The 24,998-nt window shown below is 44.0% G+C and overlaps 2 protein-coding genes across 2 annotated transcripts; one reads left to right on the plus strand and one right to left on the minus strand.

Moving 5' to 3' along the window:
- The first annotated feature begins 274 nt into the window (after positions 1 to 274).
- LOC147990954 (uncharacterized) lies at positions 275 to 5,633 on the plus strand. The gene is made up of 23 exons (XM_087538469.1): positions 275 to 401; positions 479 to 552; positions 628 to 678; positions 797 to 1,450; positions 1,564 to 1,737; positions 1,850 to 1,957; positions 2,034 to 2,169; positions 2,318 to 2,637; positions 2,723 to 2,810; positions 2,911 to 2,973; positions 3,069 to 3,172; positions 3,274 to 3,288; positions 3,394 to 3,465; positions 3,561 to 3,674; positions 3,799 to 3,945; positions 4,061 to 4,128; positions 4,188 to 4,343; positions 4,425 to 4,593; positions 4,684 to 4,773; positions 4,876 to 5,007; positions 5,104 to 5,216; positions 5,342 to 5,528; positions 5,622 to 5,633. The coding sequence occupies exons 1-23, from the start codon at positions 275 to 277 to the stop codon at positions 5,631 to 5,633; spliced, it is 3,174 nt and encodes a 1,057-aa protein (XP_087394595.1).
- Positions 5,634 to 6,630: 997 nt separating this feature from the next.
- Positions 6,631 to 10,976, minus strand: LOC147990955 (protein FAR1-RELATED SEQUENCE 5-like). The gene is made up of 6 exons (XM_087534384.1): positions 10,839 to 10,976; positions 9,757 to 9,828; positions 9,612 to 9,659; positions 9,424 to 9,522; positions 9,225 to 9,329; positions 6,631 to 9,129 (listed from the first exon to the last, which is right to left on the minus strand). Exons 1-6 carry the CDS (start codon positions 10,974 to 10,976, stop codon positions 6,631 to 6,633), a joined length of 2,961 nt encoding a protein of 986 aa, XP_087390510.1.
- Positions 10,977 to 24,998: the final 14,022 nt, after the last annotated feature.

Below are 24,998 nucleotides of genomic sequence, written 5' to 3' on the forward strand. Positions count from 1 at the left end.
AATTTTACCCCTAATTACAGTGTATTTTTGGCCATAATTTTTGTACTGCTATCTGCTGTTTTTTAATTTCTGTAAACTGATGCTCTTTGATTCACTGTAACTTTTACCTACAATTTCTTTGCGTTTTGCATTGTAGTTACTATGTGACCCCATATTTTTTTGCAGTGTTTTTTCCTCTTAGGTTAATGCTGTAAATTTGCATAGGTTTTACACTTCCACTTTAGTCTCTTTAATTGAGCCCCATTTGCTCTCTTGTTTTTCAGCTACTAACTCAATGGGAAGACTACGGAAAGCCTGTCCCAAGGATGTCCCGCTTGTTTCTTTAGTTGAGAGTGCTGATTCTTCAAAAGAACCTTTCGTGCCTAACGATTTTGCTGATGATAATTATGTCTTTGGTAGTTATTTTTGTCTTATTATCATATCTTTTTCTTCTTCTCATTTTTCCTTGCATTAATACTATTTGCTTATTTGTCTGAACTTCTTCTTTGTCAGGATTCTTCTGGTGATGATGAAGAGCTTGGCAAAGCACTTTACAATTTCTATGTGAAAAATGTAAGTGTTTGTCTGATCTAGTTTTTTTTTCTTATTCTTTTGTTGGTTTGATGTTTATGTATTTCTTTTGTGCAGAAAGTCAAGCACCTGAAGAGGAAATTGTCTTCTGTTAGTAGAAGGAATGTTGTAAGTCTCTTTTGCTCTTCTCGTGTTATATGTTCCATGTTCTTTTGCTAGGGATTCCCCCCTGTATCTTCAATTTATTTTGGTTTATTAATGTATTTCTTATTTTATTTTTTTGTAGAGGCAGAAACGATCTTCTGATTTCCCTGTTTGTTCGACGTTCACTCGATACTCTGGAAAGTTCTTCTCGGGAGTTGTTGATGGCATGTGTTCTAGGTACAAGGATGTTATTCAGACGTATGGCATGGGTTGTCTCCTTAATTTTGTCCGGATCGAGGTTCCTCTTAGGCTAGTTAAGTGGCTTGCATCTAGGTTCGACGTTCCTGCTTCCGAGTTTCAGTTGAAAAGGAAATTCATACCCTTAACTAAGTATGATATCCATGACATCCTTGAACTCCCAGTAGATGGTGAGCCACTTGTTTCAGATCCTGAGGCTGGTCGTGATTTTATCCTCTCTCATTTCAATCTTACTAGTATCCCACCAGTGTCCTTTTTTGCCAACAAGCTTAAATCTGTAGAAGTTGATTTTCTTGATGAGGACGTCTTCATTTGTTTCATGATTGTGGCTTTCTCTACTTTCCTTTGTCCCAACTCTAGCCTCAGTCCTAGTCCGAAGTACCTCCACATCTTTCAGGATTGTCAGTCTGTGCGTTCCTATGATCTTTCTAGTTTTATTTACGAGTGGCTTTTGAGTAGCATCAAAAAATTCAAGGATGCTACTAAAGTTGCCTCCAAAAGATCAGTGACCTTCGGTGGATGCCATTATGCATTTGCCGTAAGTTTTCTTTTTTCTTTTATTTTATTTATGTTGTCCTTAATCTGTTTGAATGTTTATTATTTAGTTTAGTGCTAACTTGTTTTTGTTTTGTTATGTGTTTGTTTTTGTAGGTAGCTTACCTTGATCATTTGAACTTTGGGCTTCAGTCTGTACCTGATGTGAAACCTCGTATGCTTGCATGGAGAGGCAACAAAGTCAAGCAATTTGCAGAGCTTGACCGAAACAACAGTCGCTCTTTTGGAAAGAGGCCCCTAAAACGTCCATGTGCTCCAACTAATTTGCAGGTTATCTTCTTTTTCTTTTCATGTTCTGTTGTTATTTTTAGTTCATTGTTTCTTTATTCATCCATTTTTACTTTTATGTTTTGCCATGTATTTACTTTTGTTTTTGTTTCAGGGTTCTGTTGAAAAATCCTCAGGCAGTAAGAGTTTTGATATTGGCCCTTCTGATGGTTCTTTTGCAATGAAAGTTCAAAGAACTATTTGCCCTCACTTTGGATCTCAGGTATTTTGTTGTGGTTAGATTGTACTTTTCTGAGCATTTTAATTGTTGCTTTTTGCTGATTTTGTCTCTTGTTCAGACTGCTCTTGAAGTCATTGAGCTTGTTCAGACTAGAAACCAAGACAAACCTAAGATATTCATTGATTGGGCAGAGTCTCTTGTTTTAAATGTTCTGGAATGTGTGTTGAATTCATCTATGCCCAAAGTGTCTGGAAGCGAGCATTAGTCTATGAGCAAATTCTCTTTTGGTTAGTTCATAATCTTTTTCTTTTTTAGTTGCATGTAGCTTTTGTATTTTTATCTTCATTGTTTTAGTGTTATTTTTGATTGCTTGTTCTGCTTGTCATTTATTTGTTTTTGTAGGTAACAAGTCTGTCTCATTTCATTCTGCTATCGCCAATGGTGTTTTTGCTAAATCTGATGGTATTCCAGAGGTTGCTATATCTGATGCTATTCCGGAGGTTGCTAAATTTGATGTTACCCCAGAGGTTCCTACATCTGATGCTATTCCAGAGGTTGCTACATCTGATGGTATTCCAGAGGCTGTTGTACAGCAAGAGAGTCGTCCTGCGGTCACTCCAGATATCGTTACTCCCATTGTCCCTCTTGTTGTTATCTTTGGTGGTTTAGATAATCCAGTTGTTCTATCTAGCTCTTCAACACCTGCTAAAGTGCATAATGAGGTGTGCATGTTCTTCTTTCTTAGGATGCTTTCTTTCTAGTTTTTTTCCTTGTTGTAGCTCTTTCATTTTTTTGTTTGATTTGTAGGCTGTTGCAAAAGAAGGTCATGTTCCAGTATGCGCCTTGTTTTCTGAAGTTAAAACAAAAGATTCAATTGCTGCAGTTCCTGCCAAAGGTTCTATATGCACTTTTTGTTTTGTTTATTTTGCATATCAGTTTCCTCTGTATCTTGAGTTGCTCTGTTTTCAGGTTGTGCATTCTTTTCTTATTTTCAGGTATTTCTCCTTCAAAGTCTAAATGTGATATCACTGATGTCGATTCTTTCGTGTTGCTTTCAGGTATTTGTTTTAGTTATTGTTTTCATGTTTTTTTCTATTTCAGGTATTCATGTGCTTCTTTTAAGTTGAATTTTTTGTTTTTATTCTTTGTCTAGATGGCCCTGCTAAGGATTGTAATGAGAAAGATGCTGCTAACGCTTTTGGGATTCCTTCCTTTGCCGAGCTTAATCGTGCTCTTGGTATTCAGTCTCCTTCTAATGTCTGCAATTACACCCAGTTCATGCTCATGGAAAATCTCCTATGGAAGATACAAATTCTTTTAGAGACCTGTCACCCCTTGTTCCAATTCGCTTGTCGCAGTATTTCCGTAATGAGGTTAGTATTTCTTTCTCCTTCATCTTTGTTTTCTTGCATTTTAGTCTCTAAATTCATCTTTATTTATTTTGTTTGATTTTTCTCAAGGGTTTTTTGTTTCTGTAGTTGGGTGATGTCCAGTGTTCTCAGTATGTTGCCGACAGATATCTGAAGTCGTTTAATTCACCTAATGATGAGGTTTGTTGTTGTATTTCCTTTTTTATTGTCGTCTTGTATTAATTTTTTTAAATCTTTAATTGATTCTCTGTTCTTTCTTATTCCCTTTCTTCTAGGATTGTATTGTTATGGTTAATGTCGATCACTCTGATTATTCAAAGCCAACCAATCATGTGAACTTATGTTCTCCTGATGTAATCTTGCAAACTACTCCAAAAGCTGTTGTGAAGGTGGTTCTTACTTTCTGAATGTGTTTAGTTTTCTTTTTTCTTTTTCTTTTCAATAATGCATTTATCTATTTTTTCTAGCTAGTTTTTTGAAATTTTATTCAAGCTTTTTTATCTTTATCTGCAGCTCAATGAGGCAGTAGTTGATGTCCATAAAGTTGGTAGCTCAAACTTTGCAGCTAGGTGTCAAGAGCTATCTAGACCAAATGATGTTACTTACAACAAGCTGCACAGTTTTGCTGCCCCTGCAACAATTTATCGTAATCCTATAAAGGTATAGGTATTTATTTATTGGTTTTAACTTTTTAAATGCTTGTATTTTGTTTTCATTTTTATTCTTTTTCTTTATGTGTCTGCTTTGTTTGATCTTTTTCCTTCTCATTTTACAGGTTGCTAATAGCCCGGAATTAGAGATCCTGTCAGACACGCCTGTTGTTTCTAGTGCTCATCTTCTAAGGTTCCTGCATGTTCGAAAGGTGCTCCATCATTTCAGCCCCTTGGTGGTTCTACAACTAGTTCTTCTGCAGCTCATGTCCCTCGTAGAATTGTTGTCCCTGGTAGATTCAACTCAGATCCTTATGTTCCTCAAGTGAATCGTTATTCAGTTACTGCTCAAGAAAGGCATAATCATCTTGCAATGGTTCAGATTGCAAGTCATCCAGAGTGGTGCAAGTAAGTTTTCACCATTAGTGATGTTTTTTGGTTTTTGTATGTTCTTTTTTTATGATCCTGATCTTTTTGTATTTCTTGTAGGTACGAGGCTATCCGATATGAAAGAGCTTACTGTAGTTATCGTAACCTTTCTTCACTACAGTTCAAATCTCGCGTAAACAATTTCTTGATCTTGTGTGTGTGTCGATATCTATTCAATGAAGCTCACCCTTCCGTTTCTAAGAAACATTTCTTCTTCTCTTACATTGGTGTAAGTAGTAATAAGCTTCTGTTGCATTTCTTGCTGTCTGTATTTGTTAGTTTTATTTTTGACTTAGCATTTATTTTTTCTCTTGCTTAGGAAACAATTCTGGATGGTACTAATGCTGAGATTGTTGGTAATGCTTTCAATGGTGCTAATAGCGCTTTTCCTATGTGGAGAAGCAACATGGTAGGTGCTGATTAATATCATAGTTTTATTAAGTCATATTTTTGTGCTTAGTCTCATGTAGCTTTCTACCTAGGTTTATGATGTGTTGTTTGTTTTTGCCAGCTGTACTTCCCTATTTGTAGGTCCAGTCATTGGTTTTCTTTTGTGGTTTGCTTGAAGGAGAAACTGTTTGTCTTCCTCGATTCATTATATGGCGAGTTCTCTGATTTCCACCTAGCCATTCATGATCCGATTGTAAGTTTTTTCTCTGGCTTAATGTTCCCTCTGCAGCTGCCCTTTTGGTTTTTTTCATTAGTTTTATGATTTCTCTTGTTTCCTGTGTTATTTCAGGTTAACAACTTCATCAATCTATGGGACACATATGTGACTCCTATATTGAGGAAGCGTATTGACTTTGAAAATTTCGACATTGTGTATCCTGCGGTCCCTCAGCAAAATAACACGTATGTCAAGCAGTATCTCTATACTCATGGCTGCACTTTACCTTTTCTATTGTTTCTTTCTTTGTATTTTTATTTTTCAGTTTTGATATGTGGCTTAATTGTTGTTGCTCATTATTCTTTTTCAGGTATGATTGTGGTGTTTTCTCTGTTATGTACATGAAGCACTGGTCTCCTAGGACTCCAATTGGCAATCTTTTTACGCAAGCTGATATAGATAACATCAGGATCAAGCTCGCAAATGAACTTTATTTCAGCCATTTCAACACTGCTGACAAGTCTCTTGTCACAAACTTCTTTGGTGACGTGAGTGCAGTCTCTGATTTTTTTATTTGTTTTGCCTTAGTCATGCGTTGATTGTTTATATCTTCTAAGTGTTTTTTGACTAATGTATGACTTTTGTGGCAGGTGCAGAACTAGATAACTTTTTCTATCTTCGGTGGTGATTGAGTGGGAAGGTTTTCCTTGGTGGTCAACTGCAGAGTTTTCTTGATGGTCAACAAGTCTGGAGATGCTTCGGTCTTTTATTAGCTTCTATAGTTTAGGAATGTGTTGCTTTTGACCCAACAATATTATTTGGTGCAAGATTGTTCTAGGTTAATGTACTTTTTGGGCTGACGAGTTGTATCCCTACCTTGTAACAGTTCAAGACCCTTTGTTATTGGGATTATTTTTTCGCATGTTTTTTTATAGTTTTATGTTGCACTATATTGATTCATTTAATCAATTTCTAGACCCTTTTCTTGGCTGAAATGATTTTCATGCTGTCTATTGATTCGTACGTATGTTGTAGTCTTTTTTTCTATTGATTTGGCTACATCAAGCTTACATCTGGTATTAAGTAAGTTCTCTCCTCATTATCTACTTTTATCAGTATATAGTAATTGTTTATAGCTACTTTCTACAGTTTTACTCCTTTTTCATTTTGCTTTCTTTAATATTTTTTTGCCTCGTCTTGTTTGTTGCAGTGTTGCTTTATAGTTCTAAAGTTCTTGTGGAAACTTCCAAACAAGCATATCTTATGGCTGTCTATGAAGGTATTTCAATTGTCAGCTTTTTCTTGCTGCATTTTCTTGTCTAGTTTAATTACTGTATTTAGAAGTTCACTCAATATTCTTAAACAAGTTGAATGTTAAACTTTCATCCATAAGGCACCAATGATGCACAAAATACATGCCTCATAAAGTAGTCTTTTCAAATGCAGTAGGTCGCAAACAATGCTTGCCCTCTTAGTACAAGTCAAGTATTTTTGTTCATAACCATCTCTTATTACAAGTCAACTATTTCCTTTTCCTTGTCGTCTTCCTTGCTTGTCCTTTCTGTCTTATCCTATGTCCTCCTCAGATTCTTGTCCCCTAAGCCTCTGTTTGTTGCTGATTCGTCCATCTTCTTCTTTCCTCGGTTCCTTTCCTTGCTGTCATCCTTCTCCCCACCTGCATTTTTTCTTGTTATTTTTAATTTCTTGAATTAAAGTAAGTGTAGCATAGGGGTACAACATGATTATTAAAATACCTTTCTTTACATTCCTAGGGTTCGACTGCTTTCGTCTATTGCTTCTGGATAGATTGTATTGCTTGTCAAGGTTGCTGCAATTCTTGATAGTGTGCTTTTGTGACCCACAGTGCGAGCATTTGTAGAACTTGTTCTGCTTTATTGCTTCGCGAATAGTTAGCATCCTTGGCCTACCCTTTGTTTTGGCTATATCTGGGTCTTGTATTGTCAGTGCCGTGGTTGTCCCCTCTTCACCCCTTGTTGTTGGTATAAAAGTGACTGTTCTTGTGGTTACACTCTGACCCTCATCTCCAGTTTCTTCTTCATCATCCATTTCTCGCAATCTTTTCTGTATCCTGTCCAATTCTCCCAGCAGATATTCATACTTCCTCTTCTTCTTTGAAGCTATTGATGCCACATGCACCAATTTCCTTGCTAACACATTGTACCTTAGTGTGGAGTTCTCTACTGCAACAGCTGGTGTCTTTGTAATATCGAGCTTGTAGTCATTTTTCCTCCATCTGTCAATGATGTATTTTTCTGGTATCTTCTCGATGTTGAGATGGATCATTACTCTTAGTATGTGTGAGCACAACAGTCCATCTTTCTGGAATGAACAACAGATGCAGGAGTACTCTTCTTCGTTCAGTCCAACTTGCACTAGGTATAACCTTTTCCGGCGTTCTTTTACAGGGTAGTTCTCAGCTTGGGTAACTATGTAGTATTTGTCTTTTTCTTGCTCAAAGACAAGCAGCCTTGTTGTGTCTGCCATTTTATGCTGGAATTTTCTGAATATTCCAAGGTTGTACAGCTCATGTGCTTGCCTTTCTATGCTGTATTTCAACCAGAAAGCTTTGCTTGCAACCTTCTTGTTTCTAGAAACATGATCACATTCTTCTTCCTTGTCATGTACAACATCAAGAATCCGGTCATACTCTCTCAAAAAGCTGGTAGCACTGAATGTAGCTCCAACCCCTTTTTTGAAGAGGGAATTTGTTCCTTCACTTCTTGCTGTAGTTTGTATGAATGGGAAGAATTTGTCCTTGAAATACACTGGTATGAACTTTTTCCTATTTTCCCACATGTCGCTGAAGTACTTTATGTCATGAACTTTGTACTTTTCAATCATTTCTTGCCAGTGTTTTTCATATTCTTCCACAGTCAAAGAGTTGTCCACAATGTCCTGGAAATCTTCATATAGGCCTTCGTTAGCTTGGAAACATGGCCCAACTTTCTCCTCTGCCTTTTTCTTTATGTGAAACAGGCAGCTCCTATGGATAGCATTAGGAAAGACTTTTTCAATTGCTGCTTGCATAGCCTTGTCCTGATCTGTAATGATCGATATAGGATGCTTGCCTCCCATAGCCATTAGGAATTGTTCAAACAACCAAGCAAATGTTTCTTTCGTCTCGTTGATAATGAAGGCACAAGCAAACAAGTATGTGTTGCCATGCGGGGATATTCCAACAAAGGGTGCAAACGGTAGGTTGTATCTGTTTGTCAGGAATGTAGTGTCGAAACTAATGCAATCACCGCAAATGTCATACATCATTCTTGACCTAACATCTGTCCAGAATAAGCTTCTCACTTTATTCTCTCCATCAATCTCAAAAGAGTAGCAAAACCTAGGATTTTCTGCTTGCTTCTTGTTGAACATTTGCACTACTTCCATCATGTCAGAGTTTGTGATATCTCTGTTTATTGTTGCTGCGTAGTTAGTCACATGCTTCTTTGTGTAGGGTAGATGAGCCATTCCTCCTCTCAAATAAGCTAGGACAGCAACAATCCTTCTTGTTTCTAGGTTTGTATGCTTCAAAACCCGTATCAAGCACTTCTCTTCATCTAACATGTACTTATGTGACCTGAAGAATCTACTGTTTGGTGTTAACTCATGGTTGTGTTCGAGTTGTTGTCTTGTAATTTCCCAAAAACCTCCTTTCTCTGATATGACCACCATGACTTTACAATCAGTTTTAGCAATGACTGTACTTTTTCTCATGGGTACAACGCTTTCTGCCTCTATTTCTTTTGTCTTGCCCCACTTGTTGCACTTCATAGTGATCCTTGTCACCTCATTGTTCCTCTTTTTGCTTGTTGTTCTGGAGATTGCTACAGTAGCCACTGAAAAGCCTGCTAGTTTTGAGTAGAAATTTATAGATTCCTGAGCTTCTTCTTTTGTTTTGAATTGCATGCCTAAATGTGGCTTGAAATTACTGTTGGTGTTCATCAGATTGCCTTCTGATGCAGCATCTTGTTCATTTTGTAGGAATCTCTCAACGTCTTCTTCATCGAGGAATCCATCATCTCCGTCTTGTTCAAGTGAGTGTTCTGGTTCTTTTATTTCTCCTTCTTCATTGCTACAGCCTGTGCTTGACTTTGTTTTAGCTGCTGCTCTTCTTATGTCAACATCCTCAGGCTCCTGCAACTTTAGGTTTTTGTGTTAGTTTTTTTCCTGATGTAATGTCTCAACTTTCTCATATGTTCATCGTTTGTTCTTTCTGAAGTTTTTGTAGTATGTACCTGTTGCAGATTCATGTTGTAGAACAGGCATGTGTCCCATGGATTAGATTCTCCTCCACCATCTTCACTTGCTGCCACTTCGTGATGCAAGTCTCCCTCAAATGTCTGCAAAGTTTTTGAACAGGTTAGTGTAATGAATGTTACTGCGTTTCCTTTGGTATTTTCTTGTAATTCTCATTCAGCAGATATCCTTGTTTACCTTGGTGTCTATTGTTGTGGTGAAACTATCATCTGCTTTGGTCCTGGAGTTTTGCTCAATAGTTCCCATAATTTTCGTCGATGCATCTCCTGAATGTACCTGCATGGTTCATCCCAACTTATAATTCAGACTTTTTCGGTATCATTTTGTGCAGTAGTTGATTTTTTGTATTTCTTTGATTTTTTTACCTTGTATATAATGTCAGATTGAAGGAGGGCAGTGAATGAAAATGTGTCCTGTAGCATAATCATGTTAGCATTTTTTTCAAACTTAATGAACAAACAAGCTCATGCAGCATAAACGAAGGGGGAAAGTTTAGCTACTGCATATTACATTGAGTATCAGTTCTTCCTGTGATAGTCTCAGTAGCTTGTCTTCAGCTAGTGCCCTCATCGTGCTCCTGTCCTGAACCCATTTTAAAAAAGTAGAATGTCACTGTTAGCATAATCATGAGCAACCAAGCGTTTTTTAGGAATAGAATGTGAGATGCAGGTACTTTCAATGTTCCATGTCCTTTTTTGTTTGTGATTTGATTATTTACTCTGGAAGATCCTAGTAGTTCCCTTTTTAGAAGCACATGCATTTTGCAGTAGTTTTTTCACTGGAAATTTCCTGGAAATTACAAGTTACTTACATCAGTTTTTACTGTGGGATTTTACAGGAATTTTGCATTGTAAAACATTGTAATTACATTGGAAACTACTTACAGTAGTTTTTTACTGTTGGATTTACAGTGTGAAAACATGGTTTTACACTGGAATTGCATTGGAATTTACAATAGAATTTAATAGGGATTTACACTGGAATTTGTGATATTTTCACTGTAAATTGTTTATTTTCCCACAGTAATTGCATTGTAAAACATTGTAATTACATTGGAAACTACTTACAGTAGTTTTTTACTGTTGGATTTACAATGTGAAAACATGGTTTTACACTGGAATTGCATTGGAATTTACAATAGAATTTAATAGGGATTTACACTGGAATTTGTGATATTTTCACTGTAAATTGTTTATTTTCCCACAGTAATTTACTAGGGATTTGCACTGGTAATTGTGTTATTTTCCCACTGTAAATATCTGTGGGATTTTACACTGTAAATCATGTTTTCACAGTGGAAATTTACACTAGAATTTACCAGGGATTTTTCTCTGGAAATTCTTTATTTTCCCACTGTAATCTTCTGTGGGATTTACATCTGCTTACACTACAATGTAAATTATCAGCTACTTACACTACAATGTTCTAGGGATTTATACTGCAATTTTGTTTTTACTGTTCCAATGTTTTCAATGTTAATTTCTAGGAGAACAGCAGATGTTAATCTATCTTCTTTTTGTTGATGAAGGAAATTCCTCCATGATCTGTTCATGCGAGAGGTGGAGAGAGAAGTTGGGACTTTTTTTGCTGACCTGTGGATCCTGTTGCTGATTCCTCTCTGGCGATCTTCTTTCTTGCTGCTCGTCAGGTACAACATCTTCTTCAACTCTTTTATGATTTGTGTTTGACCTCCCTTCTTCTTCTACCCCATCGCCCATGGCGGCCTCCATGTTCTCCCTTCTTTTTCTTCTTCCCCTTTCTGATTCGCTTGTCTGTGTTGTTAGGTGAGATCTGTCCAGTGGTTTGCGGGAGGGGTTTGGCCCTTTTTCGTGCGTTGCAAGTTGGGCACATGTTGTGTGGGCCTGGAGGTCGGGGTAGGTCCCTGATTTTTCTGGAGTGGGTTGTTGTCGAGGGTTACCGGGTCAAGTATTTTCCCCGACCCGTTTTGGCTGGTCTTTTTCCGCTGTTGGCTGTTTTTGTGGCTATACAGGTGTCATCTGTTCATTTGTCAGGTTTTTTTGAATGTTGTTGAAATGGAAAACACTCAAATGTCAAATAGACAGTCCCTATGAATATGCTTCCGTTTAGAAAAAGAGATATTTTGGGAGTTTGGGTAGGCAATTATTAATAGAGATCATCATCCATCAAATGTGTACTTCTACACGATCCTACTGCCCTGACCGACCGGTTATCAATCATACGACGGTTGGAGAATTCATAGACCGTAGTCCCCCGGCGGGTCAAGTTGTATTCGGCAATTGTGGGACTCGTTGGAAGCAGATTCTTTATCTGGGATATCAATCAATCAAAAGCCGCCTCAGAGACGAATATCAATCAAAGAGTTAGGTACTCTTGTATTTTATCCATGATTTACTAGTGAACTTCGTCAGAGAAGAAGAAACTGATGTGTCTGTTGGCAGTTACCCGACAAGATGTTAGTATAGACTAGCAAAAGAGACCGTGCGTTGCAACGGGAGAGAAAACATAACACACGCTCTTAACTCAACAACCATCACTCAAGACCACAATTGGTACATCTCCTTTATTGCGAAGCATCATATTTGTGTTGCCGCTTATCCTCATTCTCATCCTCGCCGGCGATGGCCTCGGTGTTCACAAAAAACAACAAAAAATGTGTGTTGAATATGGTTAATCCTAAGGCGTCTCTCTCTCCCTCTCTCCTCCCTCCCCTTCTCTTCCTCTCTTTTCCTCTCTCTCTCTCTCTCTCGCGCGCGCGCGCGCGCTCACTTTCTCTCACTCTCGCGATGGGAAATCTGTTGTTTTCCCCTGCGACATTTTTCAGAGGTATGCATGTGTAGTTATCGATGTTTTCTTTTCCGTATATGGTTATAGTGGGGTGTTTATTTGCAATCCGGATCGCCACCGGTATGAAAAAAACAAATCTTGCGCTATAAATTATAAGTTTGCTTCCATAACAATATTTTAAAAATATTTAACAGGTAAAATTAACATCATATTTAGATTCCACACATTTTTCTAATAAAATTTCATATATAATATGTTAAAATCGAAGTTACGGTTTAAAAGATACAAATAATTTAGAAAATCATTTGGTTTGACTCAAATATATTCAAAAATAATATTTAAAAATACTTAACAGGTAAAATAATCTCATATTCATATTCTACATATTTTTCTAATCAAATTTCATATATAACATGTTTAAATCGGAGTTACAGTTTAAAAGATATGGATGATTTTAAAAAACATTTGTTTGACTTAAATATGATCCGCGGATGAATTACCTAAAACATCAGGGGGGGGTTCGAAAAATGTAAAATAATGGTTCGCGTGTGACTTAAATCCGGACGGCGGGTTGATTTCAAAAAAAGACAGGGACTTTTGTGTAAAATATGAAAATAACGATTCGTTTTAATTTAAAACGAGACTGCGGGTTCAATTCTCTGAAATAGAGGGTGAGGGAGTCCTGGATTAGGGGGTGTTCGGGTAGCCGGACTATACCTTCAGCCGGACTCCTGGACTATGAAGATACAAGATTGAAGACTTCATCCCGTGTCCGGATGGGACTTTCCTTGGCGTGGAAGGCAAGCTTGGCGATGCGATATTCAAGATCTCCTACCATTGTAACCGACCCTGTGTAACCCTAACCCTATCCGGTGTCTATATAAACCGGAGGGTTGTAGTTCGTAGGCAATCAACTCCATACACAACAATCATACCATAGGCTAGCTTCTAGGGTTTAGCCTCCTTGATCTCGTGGTAGATCTACTCTTGTACTACCCATATCATCAATATTAATCAAGCAGGAGTAGGGTATTACCTCCATCGAGAGGGCCCAAACCTGGGTAAAACAAAGTGTCCCCTATCTCCTATTACCATCCGGCCTAGACGCACAGTTCGGGACCCCCTACCCGAGATCCGCCGGTTTTGACACCGACATTGGTGCTTTCATTGAGAGTTCCTCTGTGTCGTCGCTTTTAGGCCCGATGGCTCCTTCGATCATCAACAACGATGCGGTCCAGGGTGAGACTTTTCTCCCCGGACAGATCTTCGTCTTCGGCGGCTTCGCACTGCGGGCCAATTCGCTTGGCCTCCTTGAGTAGATCAAAAGCTACGCCCCTGGCCATCAGGTCAGGTTTGGAAGCCAAAACTACACGGCTGACATCCGCGGGGACTTGATCTTCGACGGATTCGAGCCACAGCCAAGAGCACCGCACTGTCTCGATGGGCATGATATAGCTCTGCCACCGAACAGCGCCTTGGAGGCCGCACACGCATCGGTTCCGACCATTGATTCGGAGCCTACTGCACCGATCGAGGATCAGCGGTTAGACGCTGCCTCAGAGGCTGCGATCTCAGAGGCGATTGAGCCGAACTCCAGCCCCGCACTCCGCATGGCCCGTGACTCCGAGGAGCCGGATTCCTCTCCGAGATCCGAGCCCTTCGCGCCCCTGCCGATCGAATCCGATTGGGCGCCGATCATGGAGTTCACCGCCACGGACATCTTTCAGCACTCGCCCTTCGGCGACATCCTGAATTCTCTAAAGTCTCTCTCTTTATCAGGAGAGCCCTGGCCGGTCTGCGGTCAGCAAGGTTGGGATATGGACGACGAAGAAATTCAAAGCCCACCCACCACCCACTTCGTAGCCACTGCCGACGACTTAACCGACACGCTTGACTTCGAATCCGAAGAGATCGACGGCATGGACGACGATGCAGGAGACGAACAAGAACCAGCACCTGTAGGGCGCTGGAAGGCCACCTCATCATATGACATATATATGGTGGATACTCCAAAAGATGGAGATGGCGATGGAACAGTGGGGGATGACGCCCCCAAGAAACAGCAAAAGCGCCGACGTCAGCGGCACCGCTCTAAATCCCGCCAAAGCAAAAACAGTGATTCCGGCACGGGAGATAATACTACCCCGGATAGCGCCGAAGAACACCCACCTCAGCAAAATTCGGTACAGGAAGATGGAGAAACCAGCCCTCATGAAAGAGTGGCAGACCGAGAGGTCGAGGATGATAACTATACGCCTCCTTCCGAAGATGAGGCTAGCCTCGATGACGACGAATTCGTCATACCATCAGACCCCGCCGAACAAGAGCGTTTTAAACGCAGGCTTTTAGCTACGGAAAGCAGCCTCAAGAAAAAGCAGCAACAGCTTAGAGCTGCCCAAGAATTGCTAGCTGATAGATGGACTGAAGACCTCGCGGCCGAAGAGTATGAACTCGAACGCCCCTCCAAGAGTTACCCGAAGCGCGGGCCGCTACCCCGATCAGAGGAGGAAGCACCTACATCACCAGCACATGACATGGTAGACCGGCCACCTCGCGGCCGTGACAGAGAGGCCTGTCGGCCCTCCACCCAAGCCATGCCCCGACGCTGCTCAATTAAGGCACGGGAAAATGCGCCCGACCTGCGAGACATACTGGAGGATAAGGCAAGACAAACAAGATCGATCTACGGATCGCGCAGGCGCCCTACGGCATGTGACAATGATCTTCACTTCGGATACAACAAATCCGGCCGGGCCGAACACAACAGACATAGCTCTTCCGAGCTGCGTTGTGATATAGCCCAGTACAGAGGCGCCGCACACCCGCTATGCTTCACGAATGAAGTAATGGATCATAAAATCCCAGAGGGTTTCAAACCCGTAAACATTGAATCATACGATGACACAATAGACCCGGTGGTGTGGATCGAGGATTATCTCCTTCACATCCACATGGCACGTGGCGATGATCTACACGCCATTAAATACCTCCCGCTCAAACTTAAAGGACCAGCCCGACATTGGCTTAACAGCCTGCCAGCAGACTCAATCGGTTCTTGGGAGGACCTGGAAGCCGCATTCCTCGACAACTTCCAGGGCACTTACGTGCGACCGCCGGATGCCGACGAATTAAGCCACATAATTCAGCAACCAGAGGAATCGGCCAGACAATTCTGGACACGGTTCCTAACAAAGAAAAACCAGATAGTCGACTGTCCGGACGCAGAGGCCCTAGCAGCCTTCAAGCACAACATCTGCGACGAGTGGCTTGCCCGGCACCTGGGACAGGAAAAGCCGAAATCCATGGCAGCCCTCACGACACTCATGACCCGCTTTTGCACGGGAGAAGACAGCTGGCTAGCTCACAGTAACAACTTATCAAAGAACCCTGGTAATTCGGATACCAAGGACAAAAGTGGCAGGACACGTCGGAATAAGCAAAAACGCCGCGTTAACAGCGACAGCAATGAAGACATGGCAGTCAATGCCAGATTCAAAGGCTATAAATCCGGTCAGCGGAAAAAGCCATTCAAAAAGAATACTCAGGGCCCGTCCAGTTTGGACCGAATACTCGATCGCTTGTGCCAGATACATGGCACCCCTGAAAGGCCAGCCAATCACACTAACAAGGATTGTTGGGTGTTCAAGCAGGCAGGAAAGTTAAGGGCCGAAAACAGAGACAAGGGGCTGCACAGCGACGACGAGGAGCCCAAGCCGCCGAACAACAATGGATAGAAGGGCTTTCCCCCACAAGTGCGGACGGTGAACATGATATACACAACCCACATTCCCAAGCGGGAGCGGAAGCGTGCGCTACGGGACGTATACGCGATGGAGCCAGTCGCCCCAAAGTTTAACCCATGGTCCTCCTGCCCGATCACTTTTGATCGAAGGGACCATCCCACTAGCATCCGTCATGGCGGCTTTGCCGCATTGGTTCTCGACCCAATCATCGACGGATTGCATCTCACAAGAGTCCTCATGGACGGCGGCAGTAGCCTGAACCTGCTTTATCAGGATACAGTGCGGAAAATGGGCATAGACCCCTCAAGGATTAAACCCACAAGAACGACCTTTAAAGGCGTTATACCAGGTGTAGAAGCCAACTGTACAGGCTCAGTAACACTTGACGTGGTCTTCGGATCCCCGGACAATTTCCGAAGCGAAGAGTTAATCTTCGATATAGTCCCGTTTCACAGTGTCTATCACGCCCTGCTCGGACGAACCGCATTCGCAAAGTTCAATGCGGTGCCGCACTATGCATATCTCAAGCTCAAGATGCCAGGCCCTCGAGGAGTAATTACGGTTAATGGAAACATCGAACGCTCCCTCCGTACGGAGGAGCATACGGCGGCTCTCGCAGCGGAGGTACAAAGTAGCCTTCTCAGGCAATTCTCCAGTCCGGCCATTAAAAAGCCAGACACTGCCAAGCGCGCCCGGAGTAACCTACAGCAGGACCGCCTGACACACTCTGAGCAAGCGTAGCAATGCGGCCCCAACCCCAGCGCTCGCAACATAGCGAAACCAGTACCTCGCGTACATAACTACGCCCTTGAAATACCATGGGCATAGGGGAAGGGGCACAATAACGGCACGCCCAAAATACGGCTTAAAACGTACCAGGGGCTGCCGGATTCTTTTTTTTTAATTTTTCTTATTTCCAGGACTCCATACTTCGGACGACCTGTTCGGCAATTTGACTGCCGCACAAACGATGCAAGATCCAGGGAGGCAGACAAGCCATGCCGCATTATGGAACTCCCAGGTGGTCTCTGTTACGAGCGGTATACCTGTTTTAAATACAATTCCGCGGCCTGCCCCTGGTCAGGACATACTGAATAGTCCAATATCTTTTGCTTACCGTGCTATTTGTATCGTTCGGCTTTGATAAATAGCCTCTCTATAAACAATGCATAGCTTTTTGTCTATTTTTTTGCATTATAATCTCTTTTATATATGTTCATTAATGACATGTTGCACCCGTACACTGTGGTACGGCAAATACGCCAGGGGCTTCAGTACCCTTTAATATGGTGTGAGAAGCCCGTACACTTTCACAAGTGCGGCACCCCGAACTTATAGCACTATATGCATCGGCTCCGAATCATGATTTGGGTCAATAGTTGGGTTTGCCCGGCTCCTATGTTTTGGTGCCTTACGTTCCGCTATATCGACTAAGGTAGCACTAGGAAAACCACTGCGAGTGTGCCCCGGTTGAGCTGGGTTAAGCACCTCAGTGGAGAAAGCTAAAACTGACTGTCATGATGAGGCGAGAGACCGGTCGCTATTCGAGAGGTTTTTCGAGTCCCTAAAGACTTATGCCGCTTCGAGCGAGGAGCTGGATAACCCCAGCCAAGGCGTGGATAGCGCCCCGAACTCGGTCTTCCGAACTAGGGGCTTCGTCGAAATTTAAAATTATAAAGTTCTATGGCTAAGTGAGAGTGTTCAAGCATTATAGTCCGATTGCCTGGTTCGTCGTGCTGAGCGCCTCCCTCGAAGGACCCAAACATGGGAAAAAGAGCGCACAGGTTTATCACCGAACACCCCAGCACTAGTGGCATGGGGGCAGAAGCCGACGACTGGCCATCTCTCAATTTTTGATAAACGGCCGCACAAAAAATAATATTTTAAATTCAATAAGCATTGCTTAGAGCATATGAACAAGTTTTCAGCGCACAGGATAAAATCGAGCGAGTTCATTCAAAAATTACATCCTTGGTACATTCATCCGCCACAAGGCAGGCACCCGCAAGAACATCCTTATAGTAGTTCTCGGGCTTGCGATGCTCCTTCCCCGGCGGCGGGCCGTCCCTCACAAGCTTCTCACCGTCCAGCTTCCCCCAGTGCACCTTTGCACAGCCAAGGGCCCTACGGGCACCTTCGATGCAGACGGAGCGCTTGATGACCTCGAGCCTTGGACAGGCCTCCACCAGCCGCCGCACCAGCCCGAAGTAGCTCCCAGGCAGGGCCTCTCCGGGCCACAGCCGAACTATGAAGCCCTTCATGGCCTGTTCGGCCGCCTTGTGGAGCTCAACCAGCTGTTTCAGCTGGTCGCTCAAGGGCACAGGGTGTCCGGCCTCGGCATACTGAGACCAGAACACCTTCTCCGTCGAGCTGCCCTCTTCAGCTCGGTAGAATGCGGCGGCGTCGGATACGCTGCGGGGAAGATTTGCGAATGCCCCTGGAGAGCTCCGGATTCGGGTAAGTAACAAGTAGTTTACTTTTATATTTCTGCTTTGCATGAAGAATGCCTTACCCGTTGCTATCTTTTCACCTCCTCCAACTCTTGGAGGGCCTTTTGGGCTTCAGCCTTGGCAGACTTGGCAGTCTCAAGGGCCGCCGCGAGCTCGGACGCTTGGGTCTTTGACTCAAGCTCCAAACTCTCATGTTTTTTCATGAGAGCCTGAAGCTCTTGCTGCACCTCGCCGACCTGAGCCCCAAGTTTCTCTCGCTCGGTGCGCTCCGCGGCCGTTTTCTTTTCGGCCTCAGATAGCGCCTGCTTGAGGGTCGCCACCTCAGTCGTGGCCCCTACAATAAGCAGTACAATCCTATTATTTTTTGCAATTGCGCCTCTCTATAGGCACCTTTTTCTATAAGGTATTTCTTACCTTCTTTCTCCTCGAGCTGCCGCTTGGCAAGGCCGAGCTCTTGCTCGGTCCGCCCGAGGTCCTGTTTCAGGACACCCACCTCCGCAGTCAGTGCGGCGGTGGACAGCAGCGAAGCCTACATACGCATATTGACTCTTTATTGTTAGACTCCTGCGAAATTTAATAGATCCTCTATTCGGCTTTTCTTTCCAAACGCCAAACAGAGCATCAGGGGCTACTGTCTATGCGGTAATATTTTTACATATTTTTTACTTACCTCGAAGTCTGTTAGGAGGCTAGCACAAGCTTCACTCAGTCCGCTCTTGGCGGACTGAACCTTCTGGATCACCGTACTCATAATAGTACGGTGCTCCTCGTCGATGGAGGCGCCTTCAAGCACCTCCAGCAGATTGTCCGGCGCCTCCGGTTGGACGGAGGCTGCCGGCTCAGAAGACTTGCTCCTCTTGGAAGGAGTTTGCCTACCGCAGTCCGGAACTGTTGAAGATTCCGGTGCGGTGTCCGGCATAAAGCCGGACTTGGAGCCCTGGGGGGTCTTGTCCCCTTTACTCCTGGAGTCCGGGAGGTCGCCTTGCGGCTCCTCCAGGACCACCTCCTCCTGCCCCGGAGCTCGTTGTGACGCCACTTCGGCGTCATCCGCAGTGCGGGGGGAGACAGCGGGCGGAACTGAGTTCACGTCCGATGAATCCAGGGAGCCGCTCGACGACTCGTTGAGTTCGGCCCGGGGCGGGCTGCATGATTATATTCGACATTAGGGAAAGCTGTGCAACAAAAGGAATATCATGAGTTACTCTGGTATCCGAACACTTACGATTTCGCCGGACGCCTGGCCCTGTCCGGCCACTCCTCTTCGTCCTCGTCGGCGTCGGGGGCGTAGTCCGGCGGAGGGGTCTTCCTCTTCTTGGACCCCTCGGCCTTCCCCCTTGGGGCGGCCTTCCTTTTCTTTCCTCCCTCTGCTGGGGGGGGAGAGCTTTCTTCTTCCTCCTCGTTTTCACGGGAGGAGGGCGTCTTAGACTTGTCGGATGATGAGTCCGACAACACCACGTCGTGGTCTTCTTCTTCTTGGCCTTCTTTTCCGGCACCACATAAGGTGCCAGAGCCAGCAGCTTCACTAGTAGAGCTGGGGCTGGGTCTTCGGGCAGCGGAGCCGGACAGTTAATCGGTCCGGATACCGCCCGCCAAGCCTGTCAAAGGTAAGGGAGTTTAGATCCCGCATAGAGTTAAACTATGAAAAAAGCTGAACATCCTGTAAAAGGTGAAAATAGCTTACCTCGCTAGCGTGACGCTGCGAGCTGTATCCGCGGTCCTTGGAAGCGGATGCGGGAGCCTCGGCACCTTTGATTAGCACCTTCCAGACGTCTTCATACGTCGTGTCGAAGAGCCTGTTAAGGGTTCGGTGCCGTGCCGAGTCGAACTCCCACAGAGTAAAGTCCCGTTGTTGACACGGGAGGATTCGGCGAACGAGCATGACCTGGACTACATTTACAAGCCTGATTGACTTGTTTACCTGGGACTGGATGCATGTCTTCAGTCCGGTCACCTCTTTCTCGTTACCCCATGATAGGCCCGCCTCTTTCCAGGACATGAGCCGCGTGGGGGGTCCGGATCAGAACTCAGGGGCTGCGATCCATTTCGGATCGCGTGGCTCGGTGATGTAAAACCACCCGGCTTGCCACCCCTTTAGGGTCTCTACGAAGGAGCCCTCGAACCACAGGACGTTGGCAATCTTGCCCGCCATGGCGCCTCCGCACTCCGCTTGGTTGCCGCGCACCACCTTGGGCTTGACGTTCAAGGTCTTGAGCCAGAGGCCGAAATGGGGGCGGACGCGGAGGAAGGCCTCGCACACGACGATAAACGCCGAGATGTTGAGGATGAAGTTTGGGACCAGATCGTGAAAATCCAGGCCGTAGTAGAACATGAGCCCCCGGAAGAATGGGTGAAGTGGAAAACCCAGTCCGCGGAGGAAGTGGGGAAGGAATACTACCCTCTCATGGGGCCTTGGGGTGGGGAGAAGCTGCCCCTCCTCGAGAAGCCGGTGCGCGATGTCTTTGGACAAGTATCCGGCCTTCCTAAGCTTTTTGACGTCGCCCTCCGTGACGGAGGAGACCTTCCACTTGCCTCCCGCTCCGGACATGGCTGGAGAAGGTTGAGGTGGGGAGTGCGGGCTTGGGCGCTGGAGCTCGAGTGTGCAGGAGATGGATAGGCAAAGGAGGAAGAAGGCGTAGGTAAAAAGGTGGATCCTTATCCCCATATATGGGCGGATGCGGTTGTGCGTCTCCACCTGCCTAATAAAACTCGCTTGCCTCCAAGCGCCATGGTAAATGGCGCGGTTAGGGTTACCCATGTCCGTATTGATGAGAATCCCGTAAAAAGGGCACACGATCTCTGCTTTGAAAAGACGTGCCAAGGAAACCACCTCGCAAAACATGCTGAGGTAGAAAAGTAAAAACGATTCGAGTAAAGGACTTGGCCGTAGTGTGATAGCGCACTGCAGAATACGTCAGCATATTTGATTTGTGTTAGTATTATTCTCTCTATGGCAATATGTGAAAGCTTATTTTGCAGAACCGGACACTACTCTTGGTGTTTACAATCTTCTACGAAGGACTTGGAGGAGGAACCCGCCTTGCAATGCCGAAGACAATTTGCACGCCGGACTCGTTGTCATTGAAGCCTGGTTCAGGGGCTACTGAGGGAGTCCTGGATTAGGGAGTGTTCGGGTAGCCGGACTATACCTTCAGCCGGACTCCTGGACTATGAAGATACAAGATTGAAGACTTCGTCCCGTGTCTGGATGGGACTTTCCTTGGCGTGGAAGGCAAGCTTGGCGATGCGATATTCAAGATCTCCTACCATTGTAACCGACTCTGTGTAACCCTAACCCTATCCGGTGTCTATATAAACCGGAGGGTTGTAGTCCGTAGGCAATCAACTCCATACACAACAATCATACCATAGGCTAGCTTCTAGGGTTTAGCCTCCTTGATCTCGTGGTAGATCTACTCTTGTACTACCCATATCATCAATATTAATCAAGCAGGAGTAGGGTATTACCTCCATCGAGAGGGCCCGAACCTGGGTAAAACAAAGTGTCCCCTGTCTCCTGTTACCATCCGGCCTAGACGCACAGTTCGGGACCCCCTACCCGAGATCCGCCGGTTTTGACACCGACAGAGGGACTTTTTTGAAAAATGCCATGACGGCCGAAAGAAACCCAATTTGCTTTATTATTATAGCAAAAGAGCCCGTGCGTTGCAACGGGAGAGAAAACATAACACACGCTCTTAACTCAACAACCATCACTCAAGACCACAATAGGTCCATCTCCTTTATTTTTGTGAGGCATCATATTTGTGTTGCCGCTTATCCTCCTTCTCACCCTCGCCAGCGATGGCCTCAGTGTTCACACAAAACAGCAAAAAAACGTGTGTTGAATATGGTTAACCCTAAGGCGTCTCTCTCTCCCTCTCTCCTCCCTCTCCCTCTCTCTCTCCCTCTCTCTCTATCTCTCTTTCTTTCTCTCTCCCTCTCTCACTCGCTTTCTCTCACTCTCGCGATGAGAAATCTGTTGTTTTCCCCTGCGACACTTTTCAGAGGTATGCATGTGTAGTTATCGATGTTTTATTTTCCGTATATGGTTATAGTGAGGTGTTTATTTGCAATCTAGGTCGCCGCCGGTATAAAAAAAAACAAATTTTGCGTTATAAATTATAAGTTTGCTTCCATAACAATATTTAAAAATATTTAACAGGTAAAAGAAACATCATATTTATATTTCACACATTTTTCTAATAAAATTTCATATATAATATGTTAAAATCGAAGTTACGGTTTAAAAGATACAAATAATTTAGAAAATCATTTGGTTTGACTCAAATATATTGAAAATAATATTTAAAAATATTTAACAGGTAAAAATAATCTCATATTCATATTCTACATATTTTTCTAATCAAATTTCATATATAACATGTTCAAATCGGAGTTACGGTTTAAAAGATATGGATGATTTTAAAAACCATTTGTTTGACTTAAATATGATTCGCGGATGAATTACCTAAAACATAAGGTTTTTTTTTCGAAAAATGTAAAATAACGATTCGGGTGTGACTTAAATCCGGACGGCGAGTTGATTTCAAGAAAAGACAGGGACTTTTCTGTAAAATACGAAAATAACGATTCGTTTTAATTTAAAACAGGACTGCGGGTTGAATTCTCTAAAATAAAGGGACTTTTCTGAAAAATGTCATGACGGACGAAAGAAACCCAATTTGCTTTATTATTACTAGCAAAAGAGCCCATGCGTTGCAACGGGAGAGAAAACATAACACACGCTCTTAACTCAACAACCATCACTCAAGATCATAATAGGTCCATCTCCTTTATTTTTACGAGGCATCATATTTGTGTTGCCGCTTATCCTCTGTGACGCCCCCGATTTGACCGTACACTAATCATACACGCAAACGTGTACAATCAAGATCAGGGACTCACGGGAAGATATCACAACACAACTCTACAAATAAAATAAGTCATACAATTATCATATTACAAGCCAGGGGCCTCGAGGGCTCGAATACAAAAGCTCGATCATAGACGAGTCAGCGGAAGCAACAATATCTGAGTACAGACATAAGTTAAACAAGTTTTCCTTAAGAAGGCTAGCACAAACTGGGATACAGATCGAAAGAGGCGCATGCTTCCTGCCAGGGATCCTCCTAAACTACTCCTCGTCATCATCAGCGGGCTGCACGTAGTAGTAGGCACCTCCCGAGTAGTAGTAGTCGTCATCGACAGTGGCATCTGGCTCCTGGGCTCCATCGTCTGGTCGCAACAATTGGGTATAGAAAGGGGAAAAGAGGGAGCAAAGCAACAGTGAGTACTCATCCAACGTACTCGCAAGCAAGGAGCTACACTACATATGTATGCATTGGTATCAAATGGAATAAGGGTATCGTATGTGGACTGAACTACAGAATGCCAGAATAAGAGAGGGATAGCTAGTCCTATCGAAGACTACACTTCTGGTAACCTCCATCTTGCAGCAGGAGAAGAGAGTAGATGGTAAGTTCACCAAGTATCATCGTGTAGCATAAACCTAACCGATGATCCTCCCCTCGTCGCCCTGTGAGAGAGCGATCACCGGTTGTATCTGGCACTTGGAAGGGTGTGTTTTATTAAGTATCCGGTTCTAGTTGTCATAAGGTCAAGGTACAACTCTGGGTCGTCCTGTTACCAAAGATCACGACTATTCGAATAGATTAACTTCCCTGCAGGGGTGCACCACATAACCCAACACGCTCGATCCCATTTGGCCGGACACACTTTCCTGGGTCATGCCCGGCCTCGTAAGATCAACACGTCGCAGCCCTACCTAGGAACAACAGAGAGGTCAGCACGCCGGTCTAAATCCTATGGCGCAGGGGTCTGGGCCCATCGCCCATTGCACACCTGCACGTTGCGAACGCGGCCGGTGAGCAGACCTAGCAACCTCCATTACAAAGGAAGTTGCGTTACGCGGTCCAACCCGACGCGCGCCACTCAGTCGCTGACGTCACGAAGGCTTCAGCTGATACCACGACGTCGAGTGCCCATAACTGTCCCCGCGTAGATGGTTAGTGCGTATAGGCCAGTAGCCAGACTCAGATCAAATACCAAGATCTCATTAAGCATGTTAAGTATCCGTGAACGCCGACCAGGGCCAGGCCCACCTCTATCCTAGGTGGTCTCAACCTGCCCTGTCGCTCCGCCACAAAGTAACAGTCGGGGGCCGTCGGGAACTCAGGCCCACCACTACCTGGATGGAGCCACTTGCCCCTTCAGCCCCCATCTCCGAACAGTATCATAAGTAATGTAACCGTATAAGTATATATCATATGCCCGTGATCACCTCCCGAAGTGATCACGGCCCAGTAGTATAGCATGACAGATGGACAAGAGTGTAGGGCCACTGATGGAACACTAGCATCCTATACTAAGCATTTAGGATTGAAGGTAAGGTATCAACAGTTGTAACAACAATGACAGGCTATGCATCAGAATAGGATTAACGGAAAGCAGTAACATGCTACACTACTCTAATGCAAGCAGTATAGAGGAGAGTAGGCGACATCTGGTGATCAAGGGGGGGGGGTTTGCCTGGTCGCTCTGGCAAGGAGGACGTGTCGTCAACACCGTAGTCGAACTGGGGGGGGGTCGCCGGCAGTCTCGGGGTCTTTGGGAAAGATGTAACGGAGGGGGAACACAATAAATAACAAAGCAATCAAAGCAACACAAGGCATAACAAAGCAATACGTAGTGCTAGGTGTGCCCTAACGCAGTATTAGGTGATACCGGGTGATAACCCACAAGTATAGGGGATCACAACAGCTTTCGAGGGTAG

The sequence above is a fragment of the Triticum urartu genome, chromosome 1A (assembly GCF_056163025.1).
Source record: "Triticum urartu cultivar PI428250 chromosome 1A, HENAU_Tu73, whole genome shotgun sequence".
Classification (NCBI taxonomy): domain Eukaryota; kingdom Viridiplantae; phylum Streptophyta; class Magnoliopsida; order Poales; family Poaceae; genus Triticum; species Triticum urartu.

Coding starts and splice junctions, on each gene's coding strand:
- LOC147990954 (XM_087538469.1), top strand. CDS start 275: ATGGGAAGACTACGGAAAGCCTGTCCCAAGGATGTCCCGCTTGTTTCT. Junction 553..627: donor ACAATTTCTATGTGAAAAAT/GTAAGTGTTTGT, acceptor TCTTTTGTGCAG/AAAGTCAAGCACCTGAAGAG. Junction 3,946..4,060: donor TTTATCGTAATCCTATAAAG/GTATAGGTATTT, acceptor CTCATTTTACAG/GTTGCTAATAGCCCGGAATT.
- LOC147990955 (XM_087534384.1), bottom strand. CDS start 10,976: ATGGAGGCCGCCATGGGCGATGGGGTAGAAGAAGAAGGGAGGTCAAAC. Junction 9,660..9,756: donor AGGAAGAACTGATACTCAAT/GTAATATGCAGT, acceptor ATTATGCTACAG/GACACATTTTCATTCACTGC. Junction 9,330..9,423: donor CCACAACAATAGACACCAAG/GTAAACAAGGAT, acceptor AAAACTTTGCAG/ACATTTGAGGGAGACTTGCA.